General features: G+C 41.8%; 1 protein-coding gene across 1 annotated transcript; it reads left to right on the top strand.

Annotated features, from left to right (window-relative positions):
• Positions 1–548: 548 nt before the first annotated feature.
• RRM1 (ribonucleotide reductase catalytic subunit M1) lies at positions 549–18797 on the top strand. Its single transcript, XM_085313093.1, has 18 exons — positions 549–637; positions 2408–2585; positions 3212–3312; positions 3970–4029; positions 6050–6089; positions 7032–7194; positions 7758–7899; positions 8458–8541; positions 9168–9329; positions 9956–10035; positions 10553–10754; positions 11928–12077; positions 13435–13656; positions 14077–14153; positions 14923–15058; positions 16069–16164; positions 17016–17204; positions 17554–18797. The coding sequence occupies exons 1-18, from the start codon at positions 569–571 to the stop codon at positions 17740–17742; spliced, it is 2340 nt and encodes a 779-aa protein (XP_085169219.1). The 5' UTR covers positions 549–568; the 3' UTR covers positions 17743–18797.
• Positions 18798–20470: the final 1673 nt, after the last annotated feature.

The raw sequence follows: 20470 nt of genomic DNA, 5'->3' as shown, positions 1-20470 counted from the left end.
CTTTGGGGTTGGTCCCTGTGCTGTTAATTAAGGACTTCCCCCCCCCCCAGCACCCCTCTGGGTACCGGCTGTGCGGCCTCTTGGCCCGCAGGGGGACCCCGAATGGCGTCAGAGCCTTAGGACTGCTCGTCCTTCCSCTGCGTGTTTTATGAGCTCCTGGGTCTGGTTCCCCTCTTCCAAGGCAGTGCTGTGCCCTTGGGCACAAGCCCCGACCTTGGTTTACAGGATGGTGAGTTTTACTTGCAATACGGTCCTTTTTCGGCCTCCCCGAGGGGACACTGGTCTGTGAGCTGGCTCCCCGTGCGCGAGTGGAGGGCCRCAGGTGGAACACTGAGCCTCAGGAGGGGTCTCCCGCTTCAGGCTGAGGGCGGGCAGAGGTGGCCTGAGCTGGACTTCCCATCCCTGCAGTGGTTGCCCTGAGAAATGGGGTCATTCCATTTCTGCACACGTAGAGTCTTGTGAGGTGGAAATTTCTTGGTCCTGTCGCGGGTCCTCACACCCTGCTTAAAGAGTAGGAGCTCTTGTGTTCATAACTTCTTCCCCAACAGATGGACGCCAAGAACGTGTCATGTTTGACAAGATCACATCACGCATCCAGAAGCTATGCTATGGGCTCAATGCTGACTTTGTTGATCCGGTGAGTGAGTCTATCCTCTCTCCTGCTRTCCTGCTCTCTGCCTCTTGTGGTGGTTTTTGCTAAAAGCCAATAGTTTTGAGCAGGTGCTTTGTAGGGGTTTTTCCTTCCTTTCAGCAAAGGAAAAGCCAAGCATGGCAGTCTGTGAGGGAACTGTTGGCAAATATATCGACTACTCAAATTTTTCATAACATGTTTCTTCTACTTGCTTGTGTTTTGTTTTTTTTTCACTTCACAAGTACAAAGTCTGAGACTAGGTTTAGGGGAAGCGATTGCCCTTCTTGCACTTAGAGTTGTTTTTTGCTCTAACTCGTGTGTTTTGGTTGATTGCTTTCTGTTTCAATTAACAAATCTGAACAATGCTGTACAGAAAATAATTCTTACTCCTCTTTTAATAAAATAGAAAGGTGCCCTTTATCTTTTGACAGAACTCCCCTGCCATTACAATATCCCTCCTTTGCTTTTCTGAGCTGTGTGTGATTTGGGGTGTTTATTGCTCCCACCTCTACAAGCTTCTCCTTCCACAGCCTGTGTGGAGACTAGCAKCCTCACGGATCCATTGAAGTCTGTGAGACTTCTATGCAGATATGCAAAGCCAGTCTGTTCATTTGTTACTTACCAGCTTAGACTCTTCACATCTCCAAGATCTTATGATCTATTTTCTTATCTTTAATTGCATCTGTAAAATATCTGACATTCATTCTGTGCCAAAAGTAACACTCGTCAGCTATAGATAGTAGAGAGCAGAAGGAAGTGTGGTAGTGACTTTTCATTGTGGGGATGCTGAAACAGAAAGTATGTTGACTTGATCTCAGTGACACAGGGAGTTGCTGATGGGGACAGAAATAAAGTTCATAAGGCTCCCTGATTCTTGGTATCCCCATCTTAATAATGAAGCAAATTTTATGTGAATCAAGGAATTTATATATATTCTGCAGGAGTGTGTGGGATAATTTACATGAGAGGGAATTTCTTCCCTGTGGGAATGACGGGGCACTGGACTAGGTTGCCCAGGGAGGTTGTGGAGTCTCCTTCTCTGGAGATCTTCAAGGCCCGCCTGGATGCAACCCTGTCTACCATGCTCTAGGTGACCCTGGTTGAGCAGGGAGGTTGGACTAGATGATCTCTGGAGGTCCTTTCCAACCTTACTGATTCTATGATTTCTTCCTGGACTTATTCCAAGTCTCATCAGGCTTTTAAAGCTCCAAATGCAGCTTGACTTTATAAAACTTCCAAGCAAATACAGTTTTAATGTGACTTTCCCACATACTTTGCTGCTACTTTATTCTAGCTTTTAGGAAACTGTCTGTCTGCAGAGAGAAAGTTCTTGGTGGTTGTTCTATTTTCTTTGCTGTTTCCCTGCTCTCTCTCTCAGGCCCCAATATCATTTGATTTCAAAATTTCAGGAGAAAGTACTTTATCAAGAGGGTTTTGTATTTTAAGTTGTTTTCTGTTCAAATAGAATGAAAAGTACTGCTTATAGTGAAGCATGTCTTGTATCTTTTAAATTGTTAAAACACCATGTGTACATAGATACACCATGACAGCATATGTCATATGTACATATACATATATATAAAATATATACATATATATATAAATATATACATATATATATATATAAAATATATACATATATATCTGTTTTATTTGTGTGTGTATACACACACACGTATATATACACATATATATATGTACACACATGTGTGTATATATRTATATATAAAATATTTAAGCAAGAGATAGCTAATCTGCAGAATTTTGCTTTTTCAGGCCCAGATCACCATGAAAGTGATTCAAGGGCTATACAGTGGTGTCACGACAGTGGAACTGGATACTTTGGCTGCTGAAACGGCTGCAACTCTGACTACCAAACACCCTGACTATGCTATCCTGGCAGCAAGGATTGCAGTGTCCAATCTGCACAAAGAAACTAAGAAAGTATTCAGTGGTAAGTCTGTCTGGGARCACTTGGACAGCAGTTAGTCAGAAAGGGAGTAGGAGTTTTGAAGGATATAAATATGTAAACCTCTTTATTAGCAGAAATTAAGTACCTAGGCCAACTAAAATGCCATGGAAATGAAAAACATCAGTTTTATACATGTCTCCAGGAAAGTCAAGTTACCTGTTTTGTGAAAATATCTCTATAAAAGAGAAGAATGTTATTGATTAAAATTAGGATCTACCCACTTTTCATGCTTTCAAAAAGAAAACTTCTTTAAACTTGTGAAAAGAGAATCAATTTGAAAAGCTTATCGCTTCTAAAGTGGAGTTACCTGCTGAACTTTATATTGGCTAGACAGAAATTCTCTAGCTGTGACTGGATCATGAATTTTATTAGAAAAATCTCTAAGCAAAGTGCCTTTTTAAGGTCAATAGAAAATAATAATACTGAGCAGAGAGAAAAGAAGTTGGGGAGTGTTATGAAGGTGAGGGGTTATATGCATATAGAGTTGGAGGGGGTTATTTTGGAGGAGTAGTCCTGTGTTAAATCCTTGAAAATTAATGACAAAATATGTATACATGTGTCTGGGTGATTTACTTTGTCTCTCTTTTTTAAATATGTTTCTGTTGTAGATGTGATGGATGATCTCTACAACTATGTAAACCCTCACAATGGGAAGCACTCACCAATGATCTCCAAAGAAACACTAGAGATAGTTTTGGCCAACAAAGATGTATGTAACATTTCTCCAGTTCTAAAGTTCTGAAGATTCAGTGAACTAGTAGAGACAATTTTTCTTATTTCCAAGTAAACAATGTCTGCTTTAGTCAAAAAAAAAAAAACACACAATACAGAAACCAGTGGAGATAACTGCTCTGTTTTGAAGAGTAAAAGAGAAGGGTTTGGGATTTCCTTCGTTTAAGGATATTCCTGTAGCAAGGTCTGTTTTCTTAGATGTCCTCATTGTCATGATCCGTGCAACTAATTAATTTTGAAAAAAATGCCTTTTGATGTAGCAACCTCTTCTATGTGCACAGAAGGGGGGAGATGAGGTTTGGTGTCTGATTTCAAGTTGTTCCAGTTCTGTGTTCTTATCAACAAGGCACACTCACATTTTGGTTCTGTCTTCTGTTCCTTAGTATCTAGTTAGAGACTTCAGTAAAATGTAGCCAATGATTGTGCATTGTACTTAAAAAATTTTTTAAAACCGTGCGTTTGTTGTTTGGGACTAAGTGCTCTTCCATGCTTTATTCCTTCCTGTCTGGTATCTATTTCACCAGATTTGCGAGGCCAGAAAAACTGAACAATGAAATCATTGTTTTATTGAAAATATGAGCCATGAATAATCTGAGTTTAAATATAAATCTTTCTCCATATTATTTCCTTTCAGCGCCTGAATTCTGCCATTATCTATGACAGAGACTTCTCCTACAACTATTTTGGTTTTAAGGTAAAAAACCCCCATTTCTTATGGTATGAATACTGCTGTTTTGATGATGTTTTGGAGTTGAGTCTTTTAGGGGGATGGAAACCCTTGTAGAACCGTCAAGATTTGTCAAGGAGAGCACTGGGGTAGATGGGACATTAGTGGAATTGTTAAAAGAAGGAGTACCTGTGTAAAGCAGTTGTCAAGGTGCATGAATCATGTACTTTCATCTTGGCTTTGCTGTACATCTTGATGTGTCTTTTTTTCCTGTTTGCTTGTTTGTTGTTCTGTCAGCCTTAAAAGTTTTGAGAACTCCTGAGTGTCGACAGAAGTGGTGGGCTATATTGGCGTGGTGAAACCAAGTGATCCCATGTGATCTCTATCAGGCAGACTTGAACCTGCCTTGGGGCACAGAGAGGGATGGAATGACCTTACAGAAGTCTTTCTAGCTCTGTTTCTGTAACTCCATGCAGAGGGCAAGGCCCAAAAGGATCTCTGTGCAGCTAGTGCAGCACAGACCTGTATGCTTAGTTTTCTCCTCTGCTGCTGTCATGCATGGGTAACCCACAGTTMAGTTAAATTTAGTTAGCGACTGGGAATAGAAGTGCATGGTATAAACTGACACTACTGAAGGAAAGTACAAGGTGAGATGATGTGTGGCAGGGGAGGAACACCAGAAGTCCTTTGATCATCAAAACCCAGAGCTTCCGTCTGGAATGACTCCAAAGTCATTATGTCAAGTGGGGTGTCTCTTTGTCAGAAGGAAAATAGCTATTGAGATAACATGGAAGCTAACTATCTGATGGGATTACAGACAATTCCTTTGCAAGGGGCTGCAACTGTTTTGCCCCCTTTGCTGGTGTAATATTTTAGCTGTTGAGTTCTAATATTTTTGCAGGAAACAGTAGTGAATGCTGTTGGAAGTTGCCTAGCTCATGCTATCAGGGAAAGAATCTAATAATCCAGCAAGGGGATTTTCGTTTCTCCCCATTGTTTTGTGTAACAGTTGCTCTCAATGTGTCATCCCACACATTTGTGTAGTCTTCCATGCTGCTGGAACGATCTCCCCCACAAGCAGTCCAGTCTACTATGCTTCCACCATCTGCTCTTCCTGGTCCTCTCTTAACACACTGTTTCGCTGCTGAGTCGTTTCACGGCATCACTCAGTGGGCTCTCTGAAGGGTTAGGCAGAGAGTGTTCAGCTTTTCCATAGGACTGGCTACTTCAGATGCATTTTTGGCCTTACTGACTAATGAACTAGTGATTTTTGCTTAGAACTGTGCAGGGGGGACTCTTCTGTCAACAAGCATGTGATATGGTGCCTTCTGGTTTGGGGGAAGTTGTAGTGAGGGGAAAAAATAGAGAGTGTAAAGAGCAGAACAGCTGCTGAAACAGCATAAGCGAGGATGGAAAGAAGAAGGTATCTTGAAGGAGTGTTATGTGCGTGCGCAAATATGTGCAGTTTCTGACATCTCCTGTATTTACCACTGTTAGTAACTCTCTTGACCACTTCTGCTTTGGTCCATGCCAACTCCTTTTTAATTCCTCCTTTTGCTTTGTTGTTAATTTATTAGGCACAAGCTGAAAAGATATCTATTTTAATTGTAGAATTACCATATTTGTCATTTTGTGTTAAACACTCAGCATAGCAGGACTGTGATATAGGTTACTCAAAAAGCATTATAGCATGATTGATAATACTGTTAAGGAGGGGTGGAGTTCTGGAGAACAAGYGCTCTCTTGTCTTCCAGCTTTAATTCACTATGGGGTGAAAGCTAGTCTTGACCTTCTCACTCCTTCACTACCAAACCATACTGCAAAGCATGGAGTTCTCAGCGTTAGWGTCTTGCAGCCGCCTTCTGGTTTTAGTAATTAGTCACCTAATATGCTATGCCATTAACAAGACCAAGGAGTGGAGTGCAGGCTTGGCRCCTCTGTTGAAGCCTGGGATAAGGAGCAGGAAGATGCTTGTATTTTTTTTGTAATRAGATTTTTTTGAACTGAAATCTGAATGACTATTAAAATGCACTTTCTGTTTTTAAAGACTCTAGAGCGCTCCTACTTGCTGAAAATCAACTCAAAAGGTAAGAACTGTCTATATCAATTTAATGTACTGTTTAAAAGTCAAGGCCTTGGCTCAGAGCAGGGGATGAGGGGGCAGATAGGCTACCTCATAGCCTTCAGGAAGGCATTCTAGCGAAGTATTGGCTACTATTTTGAAAAACAGCAACCAAGCAACATGTTTGAAATAGATTTTCTCTGGGCGTATACAAATCTCTTCTTACCTACTAATCTAGCATTTTTTTGTGGCTGTAATGTGCGTGCATGAAGAAACAGCTGGTCACTAAGAGCAGCAGAGTGACAAGTTTACATGGGTGTGCCAAATAATGGCAGCATGAAGTAGGCAACTATACTTCACCTGTCTATTGCAAGGACCCTAGTGGTTTGAAAGCTGCCTGTTACCTAGGATGTAGAAGGTACAAGCTGATAACTTGTTCCATAGTGCTAGGCACTTTTTAATAAGTTTGAAATGCCTAGGACACTGGAACAGTGAGAGGTTAATTATAGTTCAGTAAACCTAGATGCTAGTGTTTATATGCGGGATTGGATTTTAACTTTTAATACAATGTGTGGTTTGTTTGTTTGTTTGTTTTGTTCTCCCCCCCCCTTGTGAACAGTCAGGGATTGGAACAGGTTGCCCCTGAGAACAGGCAGGCATTGGAACAGGTTGCCTGAAAGGTTATGCAGTCCTCATTATTGGAGGTTTTCAAGATCTGACTGAATAAAGCCCTGAGCAACCCGGTCTGATTCGCTTAGCTGACCATTTTTTGAGCAGGAAATTGGACTAGAAACTTCTCAAGGTTCCTTCCAACCTGAGTTACTTCGTAATTCAGTGAAAACAATGGCTCTAACGTGGCCCATTAAATGCTGCTTGTAGCTTATTGCTTCACCTCTGGCTCTCTGAACTAATTGTAAATGTCACACTGCTATTCTTCTCCCCCACCCCTCCTGTTTTTCATGTCTAGTTGCTGAACGTCCCCAACATATGTTGATGAGGGTATCGGTGGGAATCCACAAAAATGACATTGATGCTGCAATTGAAACTTACAACCTTCTGTCTGAAAGGTGGTTTACCCACGCTTCACCCACGCTGTTCAATGCAGGCACCAACCGGCCTCAGCTCTCCAGGTACCTTTGGCTTTCCAGTTTGCCTAATGCATAATTGGACGAACATTAAGTTTTGGAGATTGAGTCTTTTCAAATGAAATCTCTGTCACAGCTGCATTTTTGTGATTCTATTGTATAAGTTTTAAGAACTACTTGCTGTTAAATTAATATCTAATATGTCTTTGGGGGGAAAACAAGGCATCTTTAAGCTTCTAAAACTAACGGAAATGTTTGCACTCTTTACTTTTATTTGCAAGTAACTTAAAGTTCTGCAGGTTACAAAATGAAGCCTGGTTAATTGTTTTCTAAAATATGCCATAAGTAGCAAGCATAAGTGATTTGAAGTAGATTTGATTTTGAAAATGCTTTGCTTTCATAACAAGGTCTCATTAATACAATTAGGTTTGTGATGTTCTCCAATACTATTCTTTATTCCACTTTGCAAACTATGTTCTTTGTTTTATTTATTTGCTTTGTATAGCATATTAAAGATTCAGTATCTACCCTTGTTTTTCTGCAGCCCTGGTCAAACATTTTGATTTATGTTTAAATCTTTATATGCTAAAGCTATTTGTTTCCATTAGTTGTTTCCTGCTATGCATGAAAGATGACAGCATTGAGGGAATCTATGACACTCTCAAGCAGTGTGCACTGATCTCAAAATCTGCTGGTGGCATTGGTCTTGCTGTGAGCTGTATCCGAGCCACTGGCAGCTATATTGCTGGGGTAAGTGTGCAGATGGTGTACCCAGCAGAGGGTAACCTTCTAGTTTTGGTAAATATCTGTTCTGCAGTTGCCAAATCAGTGCTACTTCTATCAAGTAAGTTTAGCACTGAAGTTAGTCTAGCTCAATAATTCATCCCTTTTCAGTATGACTAAGATGAAAAGGCGGTTTTTCCTTAGTATTTTGGTTTCCTAATGGATGTCCTTTGAAAAAGAGGATCAGATCATCAGATCTCACTCCCTTGCTTGATCAGACAGTTCTAGCTTCTTTACAGATTAGCAGCCTAGGAGTGTGCTTATAGGCTCATGAATTAGCTGTTTTTATAYGTCTAACTACTTAAGATGATTGTGYTTGTTGTTGTTGTGTTTTGGGTGTTTTTTAAGTCACAGCGTATGAAACCTCTGTAAATGTCCTGATTAAATAAACTGATTGGGGTGGTCAACTGCTAGCTTTCAGCATGGGAATTATGCTGACAGACAAAAGGCATATGGAAAATGCAGGCCCATCTCTTCAGGCAGTTGTTTTTCAGTACTGTTTTTTTTTTCCCTGTGCCTTTGCAGACAAATGGMAATTCCAATGGACTTGTTCCAATGCTAAGAGTCTACAACAACACTGCCCGCTATGTGGACCAAGGTGGTAACAAGGTACCCACTTTCCATAAAAGTAGGATAGAARTGGGGTGGTGAGTGGAACCTCTGAGCAGTGGAAGGGATTCTTTCACTGTTGTGGAAAACTGACCCTGCAGCACCAGTGAGCAGGTGGAGTGGTTGTAGGTAGCATATAATCAAAACAGAACTTTTTRACCTCTTGTTGTTGATATTCTGGTGTTCCCCTTTCACTATGAATTTTATCATGCAGTTGTATCTTTTGGTTTATGTCTGCTGTAGAATACAGATGTGTAAGGTCAACCTCTTGTATCAGTCACTCCTTGAGTATGCTACATTGAATTAAGATGTAAGACTAAAAGGTTTCTTGATAAGTATCCTTTGTACTCAAACAGYATAAAATCAAAGATTCATGAAGCTCCTGTTGACATAGAGGAAATGGATTTTTGATGCTTTCTTTTTTCTTTAACTAAGAATTTGAAGTTAGCAGCATGGCAAAGCTCAGTTCCAATAAGTGAGAGCAACAGTAACACAACACTCTGAAATTGCCTTTACATGACCATAAAATTAGGTCCTGGATAGTTTAGGATACTATGTGCACTCAGCAGTAGTGTGGGAGGTGTATTTTTTGAGAGCACTTTGTTCTGATCCTGACTGTATTTCAGAGACCTGGGGCCTTTGCCATCTACCTCGAGCCATGGCATTTGGACATTTTTGAATTCCTTGATTTAAAGAAGAATACTGGGAAAGAAGAGCAGCGAGCCAGAGACCTTTTCTTTGCCCTCTGGATCCCTGATCTCTTCATGAAGCGAGTTGAAACCAACCAGGTAAGAAGCTTGATTGGTGCAGGTTAGGTCTGTTAATGGAGAAATAGCTGATCAGCCCAGGGATGGAATTCAGGAAGTGTTACAGAGCTCTCTTCCTAGCAGCAAAAGAACTTGCTAAAAGAGCTGCAGTGCCCAGATTGAGAGCTGGGATGTGCAAGTAGAGAATAGAGCTGGAGAACTCTGGTAGGATACTTTGCTTCAGTGCTTAATTTTACAGCCCATGACTTAGTACCAATACTGTTACGCTAAATTTTTACTCTGGAGTTTCTGTAAAGCATCAGACTCCTCTCAGTAAATTGACCTTCATATGGCTGATTGTATATGCTTTAATAGAGGTTGTATCRTGGATTGGTCATTTGGGGACTAAAAATTCAGTTTGAGCACAAATATTCATAATTGTTTTTAGACAAATTTGACTAGCCTGAGACRTAACCTTCCCTTAGTCTGCTCACAGAGTTATTTTCTAGTTTTTCAGACAAGAAGCATAATGCATTTTCATATATATACTAGGATGTGCTCATGTTGGCAATGCATGTTTAACTGATACATTCTGCTGATGAAGTTGAAAGCTGTTAACAATAGAGTGTTTAAAACTTTTTCTGAYGGATACTTTCACTTTCTTACAGGATTGGTCCTTAATGTGTCCAAATGAGTGTCCTGGTCTAGATGAGGTTTGGGGAGAGGAATTTGAGAAACTGTATGAGAGGTAGGTGAAGTGGACAGACTTTTAAGTAGTGGTCATCCATTCATGGAACTGTCCTTGTTATGGTGTCTAGGAGGCAAAGCACAGGTGTGTGGTATTGGCTCACAACTAGTCACCAAGTTCCATTATCAGTCATGAAAGGATAAAGACAGGGAATGTCTAATTACTGTTTGCTTCAAATTTTGAGCTGCTCAAAATAGGATTACATACAAATGGTGATTTAACTTGTTAAAGGGAGACTCTGAAGGGATTTATGCTTAAAGTGGTAGGTGACTTTGTTTTGAACTAGTTGTGCAGAATGTTGTAGTGAGAGCCCAGTGAAAGCTTTCTAYTTACTTTAAGCAAGGATAATCTTGGTACCTTGCTTCTAGGCTATCTTGGCTGATTCAGAACTCTCATAGATCAGAAGCAAATGGGCTCCTGCCTTCCTGGGAACCTTGTGTTGTGTTCATCGTGACTATCTTCCAYTGTTATTTTTGGAAAGGCTGGCCATTAATAAGCAACATGTGCCTTGTTGCAGTTATGAGAAGCAAGGCCGTGTCCGCAGAGTGGTGAAGGCTCAGCAACTCTGGTATGCCATCATCGAATCTCAGACAGAGACTGGCACCCCTTACATGCTTTACAAAGACTCCTGCAACCGGAAGAGCAATCAGCAGAACTTGGGCACCATCAAATGCAGCAACCTCTGCACAGAAATAGTGGAGTATACAAGCAAAGATGAGGTAAGTGGAACTTGGGGCATTTAGGAAAGCTGTGTTGAGTCTGTCACAGCTTTCTAGGATATCTCTGCCCTTTAGCTGCAGAAGGGAAAAGATAGCTGAAAACTTTCTGAGGATGTTTTGATTTGAGTATTTACAGCTGTTCCACTGAGTCTGCATATATGGATTTCCCCTTTCCTCCCAACTCCTGTAGGAGATTTGCTATAAACAGAGATATTCATCAAATCCCCAGCAGCTTGATGGAGAGGTGAGCTTGGCAGAGAAGTAAGCTGCTTGGCTTGCTGGTAGCTGATGTAAGCACCTCTTAAGCTAATGCCTTAGTAAAACCCATGCCTCTTTTACTCTCAGACTTGCATTTCAATAAGTTTCCCTCAAGTTTCCTAYGTACTTCCCTAACATAGATTATCTACAAAATAATCCATGTTTGTACTGCAGTGTCACTGACAAAGGTGAAACAAGGACATAGAATGAATTAGTGTTARTACAGCATGGGGAATTTCTTGTACAGCAATTCTCCTGAGCGTTGAAACAGTCAGTTTCTACTCTATCAGTTGCCAGTGGTTCATTTGGCACAGTCATAAAATTCTGAGTAGTCCAGAAGAGACAGAGTGCCATTGTGCCTGCCTGGACTGCACAAGAAATCTTGGCTGGCCTGTTTTGTTTCTCCTGGGGTTGGAAATAATGATAATGTTAAAAAAAWATATATTAAGAAAAGACCCTAACGTAGTTTCAAGTGTAGAGGTGAAAATTCCTGCCAGAGGTCCCTTCAAACATAAAATGAACTRTGGTTCTATGTGATTCTGCTAACCTCATACTGAAATCAGTATGCTAATTCTGGCAACACAAGAGATGATTAAGTTCAGTTTCTGGAAGGACTATTTATAGGTAGCAGGACTGACCAAACCAGGGAACTGATTTCTTCTGGTGATACTTGTGCCTTGATAGCTATTGAACTTCACTGAATTGTTGTTACCCTTTTTGCAACTTGTAAGAGTGTGCAGAAATGAGAATGATGTTTTTCCAGCCTTGCAGCTTGCTGGGTTCTGTGTTTTCAACTCTTTATTTCCATACAATTTGGCTAGAGAACAGGCTTAAGGGACTGGGATTGTATGTATTTTTGCATGGAGTGTTAGCTGATATGCCTGTTCTTTCCCTTGCATTCCCCTCCCTCCACAGGTTGCAGTATGTAATTTAGCCTCCATAGCCCTAAATATGTACGTCACTTCAGAGCACACATACGATTTCAAGAAGCTGGCTGAAGTCACTAAAGTTATAGTCCGAAACCTGAATAAAATCATTGATATCAACTACTACCCTGTGCCAGAGGTGAGTAGTGTGCTGAGCTGATATGGGGYTCAAAGAGTGTCAAGAGTGTGGTGAAAAAGTAGTTGTTGTTCTTTAGTAACTTGTGTTCAGTCTTCAGCAGAAGGAATCAAAGAGCATTTTTTAAAACTATTTTGACAAACAGTTGGGAGTTCTATTAGCTACCTGTCTGTTGTTAGTGACTTCTTTAGCTCCAACTCAGAACAGTTCCCTAGTGAAGCAGTCATACAGAGAGTCTTCCCTTGAGATAGTTCTGCGATTGCATTTTTTTTCATTTATGTGGAAATTGGACACAGAATATGGACAATTTTATTGTCCWTAAAGCACAGAATAGCCCTAGAAATAGTGAAAAGCAGATCCTGGTAAGATCYCAAGAAGGTGTAACTCAGTCTTGAGGTGTGGGTTTTGTGCATTTTCGGGAGGGTGCATAGGCAGCTTTCTGGGAGGAAGGTGGAGAGAGGGGATGGCAGTTAAAGAACAGGAGCAGAGTTTGTTGCCCTGTGAGAACACAGGAAGAAAAGCAGCAGAGCTGAATGCTGAGACTGGCATTGGAGGAGGAAATAAGCAAATACCCAAAGTGTGCATCCAAGCCTGGCAAGAATCAGATTTCTGAAGCATATGCAGTTTATGATGAAAGGCTGCGAGAGCTGGGCCTGTTTAGCCTGGAGAAGAGAGAACTGAGAGGGGATCTTATCAATGTCTACAAATGTTTGAAGGGAGGATGTCAAGGGGATGGGGCTGAGCTCTTTTCAGTGGTGCCAAGCGATAGGACATGAGGCAACAGGCACAAACAAAAACAGGAAGTTCCACCTGAATATAACGAGGAACTTTTTTCCTGTGAGAGTGGCAGAGCACTGAAACAGGTTGTCCAGAGTTGTGRAGTCTCCTTCTCTGGAGATATTCAAACCCACCTGGATGCAACCCTTTGTAACATGTTCTAGGTGACCCTGGTTGAGCAGGGGGGTTGGACTGGATGATCTCCAGAGGTTCCTTTCAACCTCAACCATTCTGTGAATGCCTGAATTTGAATGTCTTCAGGGGTCTGGTTTTCAGGAAGTGCTTAGTGTTCATTTCTAAATCATGATTCTCTTTTTCTGTGTCAAATTGAACATTTAAAACTGGCGTTCACTCCTAAAGACTTAATCTAAGTTTTAAAATTCCTGCCCTGTCAAACAGCARACTGTGGGGAACTGGGCTGAGTTGGAAGCTGGGTTACTGCAACAGAYTGAATGGTCAATACAAATGAAAGCAAGTGTAGAAGTGAAAATTCCTGCCAGAGGTCCCTTCAAACATAGAATGAACCATGATTCTATGTGATTCTGCTAAACTTAAGTATTCTCTCTACTTGGGTGCCCTGCAGGCTGAACGCTCCAATAGACGCCATCGTCCCATTGGCATTGGTGTGCAGGGTCTGGCAGATGCTTTCATCTTGATGAGGTATCCCTTTGAAAGTGCTGAGGCCCAGCGCTTGAACCAGCAAATTTTTGAGACCATTTATTACGGTGCTTTGGAAGCCAGCTGTGAACTTGCCAAGGAACAAGGACCATATGAAACATATGAGGGTTCTCCTGTCAGCAAAGGAGTAAGTACCAGGAACGGCGATATCTTAGGACCAAAGCTATTAAAGCACTTAATATTTACTGCACCTGATCTTTGGTCTTTCTTTGAAGAAAATATGACTGAAACACCTTAAGCTGATAATGTTGCAACAGTGCAAAGAGTAGTAAAGTTTCCTCCATGATTTGGCTTTTTAAATGCCATAGGAAATGTGTGGGTTAAATTGCAATGCAAAGGAAAAATAACAAAGCAAGATTCAGCCTGTGGAGGCTGACTCCTTTAGGGTAATTAAAAATTGGAGTGTTTGTAAGCTTCTATACAGGTCAGCCTCAACTAAGCTCCTGTATGTGAATAGTTAGTAATAATAGGTCAATTTATAATGTGATTTATAAAATGTGGAGAAGAGAGTGCTCAGTCTAAATTGGGCTACACTTGTGTTCCTCAGATTCTTCAGTATGACATGTGGAATGTCACTCCATCCGATCTTTGGGACTGGAAGGCGTTAAAGGAGAAGATTGCTAAGTGAGTAGTCCCACACAGTTTGTATTAGATGCAAATTACATTTTTTTTTGTGGTGACATGTTTTCTGACTGACTGAAAAGAAAATACAGAGCAATCATAAAAACAGCCTTGTCATTTTTCAGTAGATTGTTCTTCAAAAGTGTTTGTTCTGTAGATGGCTTGCTTTGGTTTATATTTTTTCAGACCACAGAGAGCCCACCCCATAGGCTCTGATTTAGATGAACTTTGTTTCATTTTGTATGTGTTTGCATAATGGTTGTGTTCCATGTACATGACTTTAGTCAATCTGTTTACTGTCTAGCATATGGARTGGTCTCAGGCTCTTCATGGGCTGCTTTTTGTGTTTTTGCCTGTGAGTGCATGTGTGTGTACCTCCAATTACTATTTTTTTTTAATTTGTGTTCTCTTCTCCTGTGAGCCCTTTCCTATGATTAAATGATTTTGGAAGGCCTCTGATTAAAGATGAAAATAGCAAAGACTGAATTATGCTTCCATGTTAACCCATACTGCAAGTTCAGTGGAGTTTTCTTTTTTACTGTAGGTGACCTGAAGTTTTCAGGTCATCCTGAGAAAAAACGTAGGTGTGATTTATGATCATATGAGCWGAATTTGGAAAAATACGGTGATGAACATCCTTTAACTTTGTGAGAAAGAGTTCTTGATAGTGGTTCTCCTTGCTCTTTGCAGACAGTATATAAACTGTGCTTTTCTTGGGTCTTCTCTGTCTTGTCTCAGTTGATTGAAGCTTTCTCTTGACTATTATTACTAGATATGGTGTCAGAAACAGCCTTCTCCTTTCTCCAATGCCAACTGCTTCTACTGCTCAGATCCTGGGCAATAATGAATCCATTGAACCCTACACCAGTAACATCTACACACGCAGAGTCCTCTCAGGAGAGTTTCAGGTAAGCACTTGAGGCAGGTATAGCAAGCAGCTCTGGAAGGGATGTGCATGCTATCAGAAAAGGAATGGCGGCCACAATGCTACTTTGCAAAATCCTGAGGAAAGGGCTGCACRTAAAGCACTGAACAAATCTGTGAAGACATCATGTCGAAGGTTTACAGATGTAGAGGGGCCTGTCACGTAGGAGAGTGTGAAACAATTTTGGTTCTGCAGGCTTGAGTTAGTAAAGAGGTCTAGATGAGATAAGGAGATAATCTAACTGTTAGGGAGGTCTGGTCCATCCTACGTTCCCTCTGGAGTTGAGCCCTCATCGATGTTCGTGAAAGCACTTGCATTTCCTCCTGCAGACCCAAATCAAATCCGTGTGGTATGGTCAGAACAACAGGCCTGTTGTCCTGCTCCRTTGCATAGGTTGGGTGCGGGGCTGCTGGACAGGTACTCCCAGACAGCCACAATCACATGCCTTGCTTTTTCCTCCCAAATAAACAACCTGCACCTGTTTTATTCKTTCCACTTTGGCTCCAGTTTTGCTGCTTTTAACACCCTTATTTACTAATTTTGGCTGTAATCAGTGACCCTAGTAAGCCAGCACCTCCATTTTACATTTTTTTGACATTCCTTATCTAGGGGAGTTCTGTATACTCCCCTTTCACTATTTGTAATATCCAATAATCTCTCCAATTTTACCAGTTTAGTCTCAGGCTGAGTGGCCACGCACTTTCCCCCTTATGTTGTCCATAATGGCTGGCAGTTTCTCACGTTGTTACCCTGTTAATCTTGCATATGGGCTGGTCATCTGCATGCACACCTCAACACTAACCAAAGAGCTGTRCAGTTGGCAATTCTGTACACCATGTTGCTGAACCACTTAAAAATCTGTGCACACTAGTGTTGTTTTGCCCCTTTCCAGGAAGGTATATCTGTGCCATAGGGCAGGACATACAGCTTAGCAGAATATACAGTGCTTTTGATCCTTACAGGTTGTTCATTCTTGGCTTTGGTTCCTTACAGGTTGTGAATCCACACTTGTTGAAAGATCTCACAGAGAGGGGCCTGTGGAATGAGGAGATGAAAAACCAAATCATCGCTCACAATGGCTCTATCCAGGTACATGAGAGAAACCAGRGAGAACAATGTAGGCATTCCCACCRGGCTGAGCAGTGCTGGCTAGACAGTCTGGGGCTTATCTGCCATACAGAGCTTTGAGGTCTGCCTTGAGTGACTCAGCTAGCCTGGGGCAGGGGGAAAGCTGTGAAGTGAAGTGGAGCGTTTCCGTGAGAAATAAAAGATGTGTCTGATCTCAGTGGTAATTTGTTCCGTATGGAACCTGCCCATATAATAGAGAATTCCAATTGAACCGTACTTTTCTGCTAATTATTACTAGAACAAATACCAAATTGGGATGCTCTACTCTGTATAACTTATGCAAATGTTTAGAGTCTTGTTTATCCTAGAGAATATAAAGGAGAAACTTCATAGCAGGGAACAGGCTTGAGACATGAACCGAGTATATAATATGCATATMTAGAAGATGGACAGGGAAGAATCTGTGTGGACTGAATCATTTATGCTGTGGAGTTTGAAATTCTTGTGCAACTGTTGTGCTTGGCATGATACATGCTGATAAAATGCATCCTGCTTCTCACAGGGGAGGGGGTACCAGCTGCTGAATTGCCTTTTGTTTTGTCTTAAATAGCAGTGAGGTCTGTTTGAAAGCAGCTTCTCCTGCCAAATTCCCCAGAATAGGCCATCCTATTTCAGCAAGCAAGGTTTCTTTATGCTTAGATGCTTTCATATACAGGATGCTTGGGTTCAGTGACACAGTTCAGCTGCAGTAAGCTTTAGTTCTAGTCACCAGTAGCTGAAACTTCAGCAATCCTGAAGCCTGTTTTTATAATGTGAACATTCGGGCAGTCGCTGGTCACATCACATTGGGAAACTCTTCCTATTCCTTTCAGAATATACCTGAGATTCCTGATGATTTGAAGCAACTCTATAAGACAGTGTGGGAGATCTCCCAGAAAACTATCCTCAAGATGGCAGCGGACAGGGGAGCTTTCATTGATCAGAGCCAGTCTCTCAACATCCACATTGCAGAACCCAACTATGGCAAACTCACCAGCATGCACTTCTATGGGTGGAAGCAGGTATCTGGGARGGGCAGGGGGTGAAGCTTGTTCAGAACAGATAGTGAATGGGATTTGATAAGTTTTTTTTTTTTTTCCTTTTTCTTGAACAGTTGGTCTCACTGGTTCTTGGAAGGGTAAACGACTGTTTTCTTCCAAGAATCAGTGTTATTAGTAAAATAGTTCTTGAACAGTATAASTGAGGATGTTTATAGTGTTGCTGCCATTAATCTTGACTGTTGGGCATCACTGTGAGGCAGGTACAGATATCGGCTAAGGGAGGTCAGGTTTAGCAGTCCAGAATTTGATTGTATTGTTTGCCTGAACTCCAGTGGATTACTGCTCTTTGATTCCTGCTTTTGCTCTGCAGGGTCTGAAGACTGGCATGTACTATCTCAGGACAAAACCAGCTGCTAACCCCATCCAGTTCACTTTGAACAAAGAGAAACTCAGAGAGCGAGAGAAAGCATCCAAAGAAGAGGAAGAGAAGGAGAGGAATAAAGCAGCCATGGTGTGCTCCTTGGAGAACCGAGATGAGTGTCTGATGTGTGGCTCCTAACAGATCAGCCCTGCAGTACCAGCAAAGTCACTCCACCTGACATAATTCTTTCTGCATTAGATATGTCTAGTTTAACTTCAGGATGTAGGGACTTGCTGGAACTGTGGCAGGAGCAGTGATCACAGTAGTGTATTGTAGCTTCCCCATTCATGAATTGGGGTTGGTACACAGATACGGATAGTGTGCATAAGAAGTTTGTATATTGCTTTTGTAGCTGGGCTTCCTGGAAACTTAAGTGCTCTTGCATGGTCTTGTATTATCGGTAGGACCTTTCCTGAACAGGCAGGAAAGTGTTAATGCCATTTACCTTAATGATCTGCCCTGGGTACTTCAGACAATTCTTCTCATTTACTAAAGACTGGTAGTCACGTCTTTAGAAAGAGAAATGGAGCTGACTGATGTGATTTTCTTTGCTATGATAAGACCGTAGAAAGATGTCCTTGGGCTAGGCATGTGGTATGCTTGATATCTGCCTGTCATGGCAAAGGAACAACTTATGTTAGACTTAAGAAGATGGAGTGTGTGTGGATATGCCAATAAGGTCCCTCTGCCATTTTCCTGCCATTTCTTCCTCTCCTTGTCCCCTCTCTCCCCAAGCCTGCCTTCCCCTTCCAAGAAGTTTTTCAAAGGTGTGGACTGGTGCTATGTGTATTGCAGGTGAAGACTTCATCTCCTCCATTCAGGCTGATGGAGCAGAGCATTGCACTTGGTAAATATTCTCAGGAAATGGCAGAACTGCTACAGTGTGTTTTATTCTGTATTAAAAACCAATCTAACTTATCAGGCAGTTTGCCGATAATGGGCTTCCTTGCCATCCTTGGTCAGAAAGGCTTCTGAAGTGCACACGCCATCTTCTTTCAAGAGCTACATTCATCCACCCCAGCTAGTTATCTGATCTTTTAAAAATAATATGTTTTTACTTCTCCACTACTTAACTCCCTGAGCTAATGCAATGGGGCTTCATCACCCAGTTCTTAAATATTTATTGAATTCACGTACCATACAACTAACACGTTAATCCAGCCCAACTCAATAAAATGCAAAATGTCAAAGGAGTGAACAGTGTCTTGGAAACACTTTATTGATTAAGTGAATTGTAGCAGCTGGAGGATGGGGCCTTGTTTTTGAGCCTAGTACCTACTGCATGCAGTTCCTTGCAAACAGCTGTCTCTGAAGGCACRATGCATGTAAAATGGTGTATGTGAGCAGAACACTGTATTTGCTGGGGCAGCCATGCTTAACTCGGTAGGGCATTTGGTTTTGTGCCGTTTGAAAGAGGCTTAAGGTAGATATGAAGAAGAGGTTGAGGAAGCACCATGTCTGTGTTTCAGGAACATGCARAGGAAGTAGGCTGAGATCACAGAGTAAATCTGTGACTTTGCCAGAGCTAAGGCTTKAACCCGTATGGCCTGTGTTTTAGTCCAGTACTCACCCTCTTTTCTTCTACTTCAAGTTCTTACAAGGCACCATTGAAAATAACTTGAGAAGTATCTCTCTTTGCTTCCAAAGGAAGAGTGTTAGGCTTAGTCACCACTCTGGCAGCTGTGCCTCCCAAGAAATTTCACTGAAAAGGGGCTGAGGAGACATGCATTTTGACTGCATAAATTCTCTTTCAAGAGAGTTTTGGAAAGTTCAGAAGTCACAGGTACTGGAGSAGGAGTGATAGAGAAGCAGAATCCCTCTTGCAGAATGTGCAAACCTCAACTACTAATTGGAGCAGAAAGAGTTTAGGTAGAATTGAAATATGTTGTCTTGGGCTGCCAGCAGGTGTGTGGAAAGGTATGGGCTAGAGGCAAAACTCTACTGAGAAGCTGCAGCTTGACAGCCATGGATGGGCCTAGTAAAGTTAAAAATATGTTTGTGCCTCTGTTCTCACTTGTTACTGGAGAACTTTAATGGGATGGACTCCTTTTTCCTCTGCTGCTGCTCCTGGCCATCTGATGACTCTTTGATCTCGAGATCAAAGTGCAGATAGGACTGTGTTAGGTTGTGTCTGCCATCTGGATCAGTGTGAATCAGTTACAGTCAAGAGCAGTGTTGCTCAAAGCTGGGCTGGCTGGCTACTCTGCAGCCAGATCCACCCTTAGCTGTCACTCCCAATCAAATGAGCCCTTCTTACTCAAGCATCAAAAGGAAAGTGTTTTTTTTTTTTTTGGGGGGGGGGGAAGGGTTAGGTGCGACTGGAAAATGCACCGCTAACGCATCCCTCTAGAAACAGGTAGCTCCCTCTGTGGATCCTGCTGTCTAGACTCTTCCTGTTCTTGCAGTTTGCTTTTGCTTCTGCCTCTCTTTGAGGTACTAAACTTGAGTGCTGTTGAAATCAGACCAGATCCACGTAGGAGGACTCCTGGGGTAAGAAAGAAGAGGGCTTGCGCTTTCTACTAGAGAAGCCAGGCTGCTAGAGGTGCTGAGTGGCAAGGAGTTGCACTGAATGCAGGCACTTCTTTTGGAGAAAAGGGGCTCGGGAGCCACCGTTTCTCTCCCGTCCACTGTTCAGCTTTAACCGCTGCCCTGGTTACTGCTTGCCTGGCCTGGCCTTTGGACTGTCTCCTACCTTTCATCCTGTTGCTACAAATGATATTATCTTCTTAATGATCAAGCAGATTTTTCTGTCTCCATTTCCTTATCCCCCAGCTGCTATCGCTAGTCAGGGAAACAGTCTGCATTGGCTGACTGGGTCCAGTTCCTCTCCTGAAATCAGTTTCTGTTACCTCTGCTGTGATTTGGC

The sequence above is a fragment of the Rhea americana genome, unplaced genomic scaffold (genome assembly GCF_003343005.1).
Source record: "Rhea americana isolate MKP2758 unplaced genomic scaffold, rheAme1 scaffold_376, whole genome shotgun sequence".
Lineage (NCBI taxonomy): Eukaryota > Metazoa > Chordata > Aves > Rheiformes > Rheidae > Rhea > Rhea americana.
The sequence above is the reverse complement of the archived record's forward strand: the minus strand, read 5'-3'. Positions and strand labels throughout refer to the sequence as shown.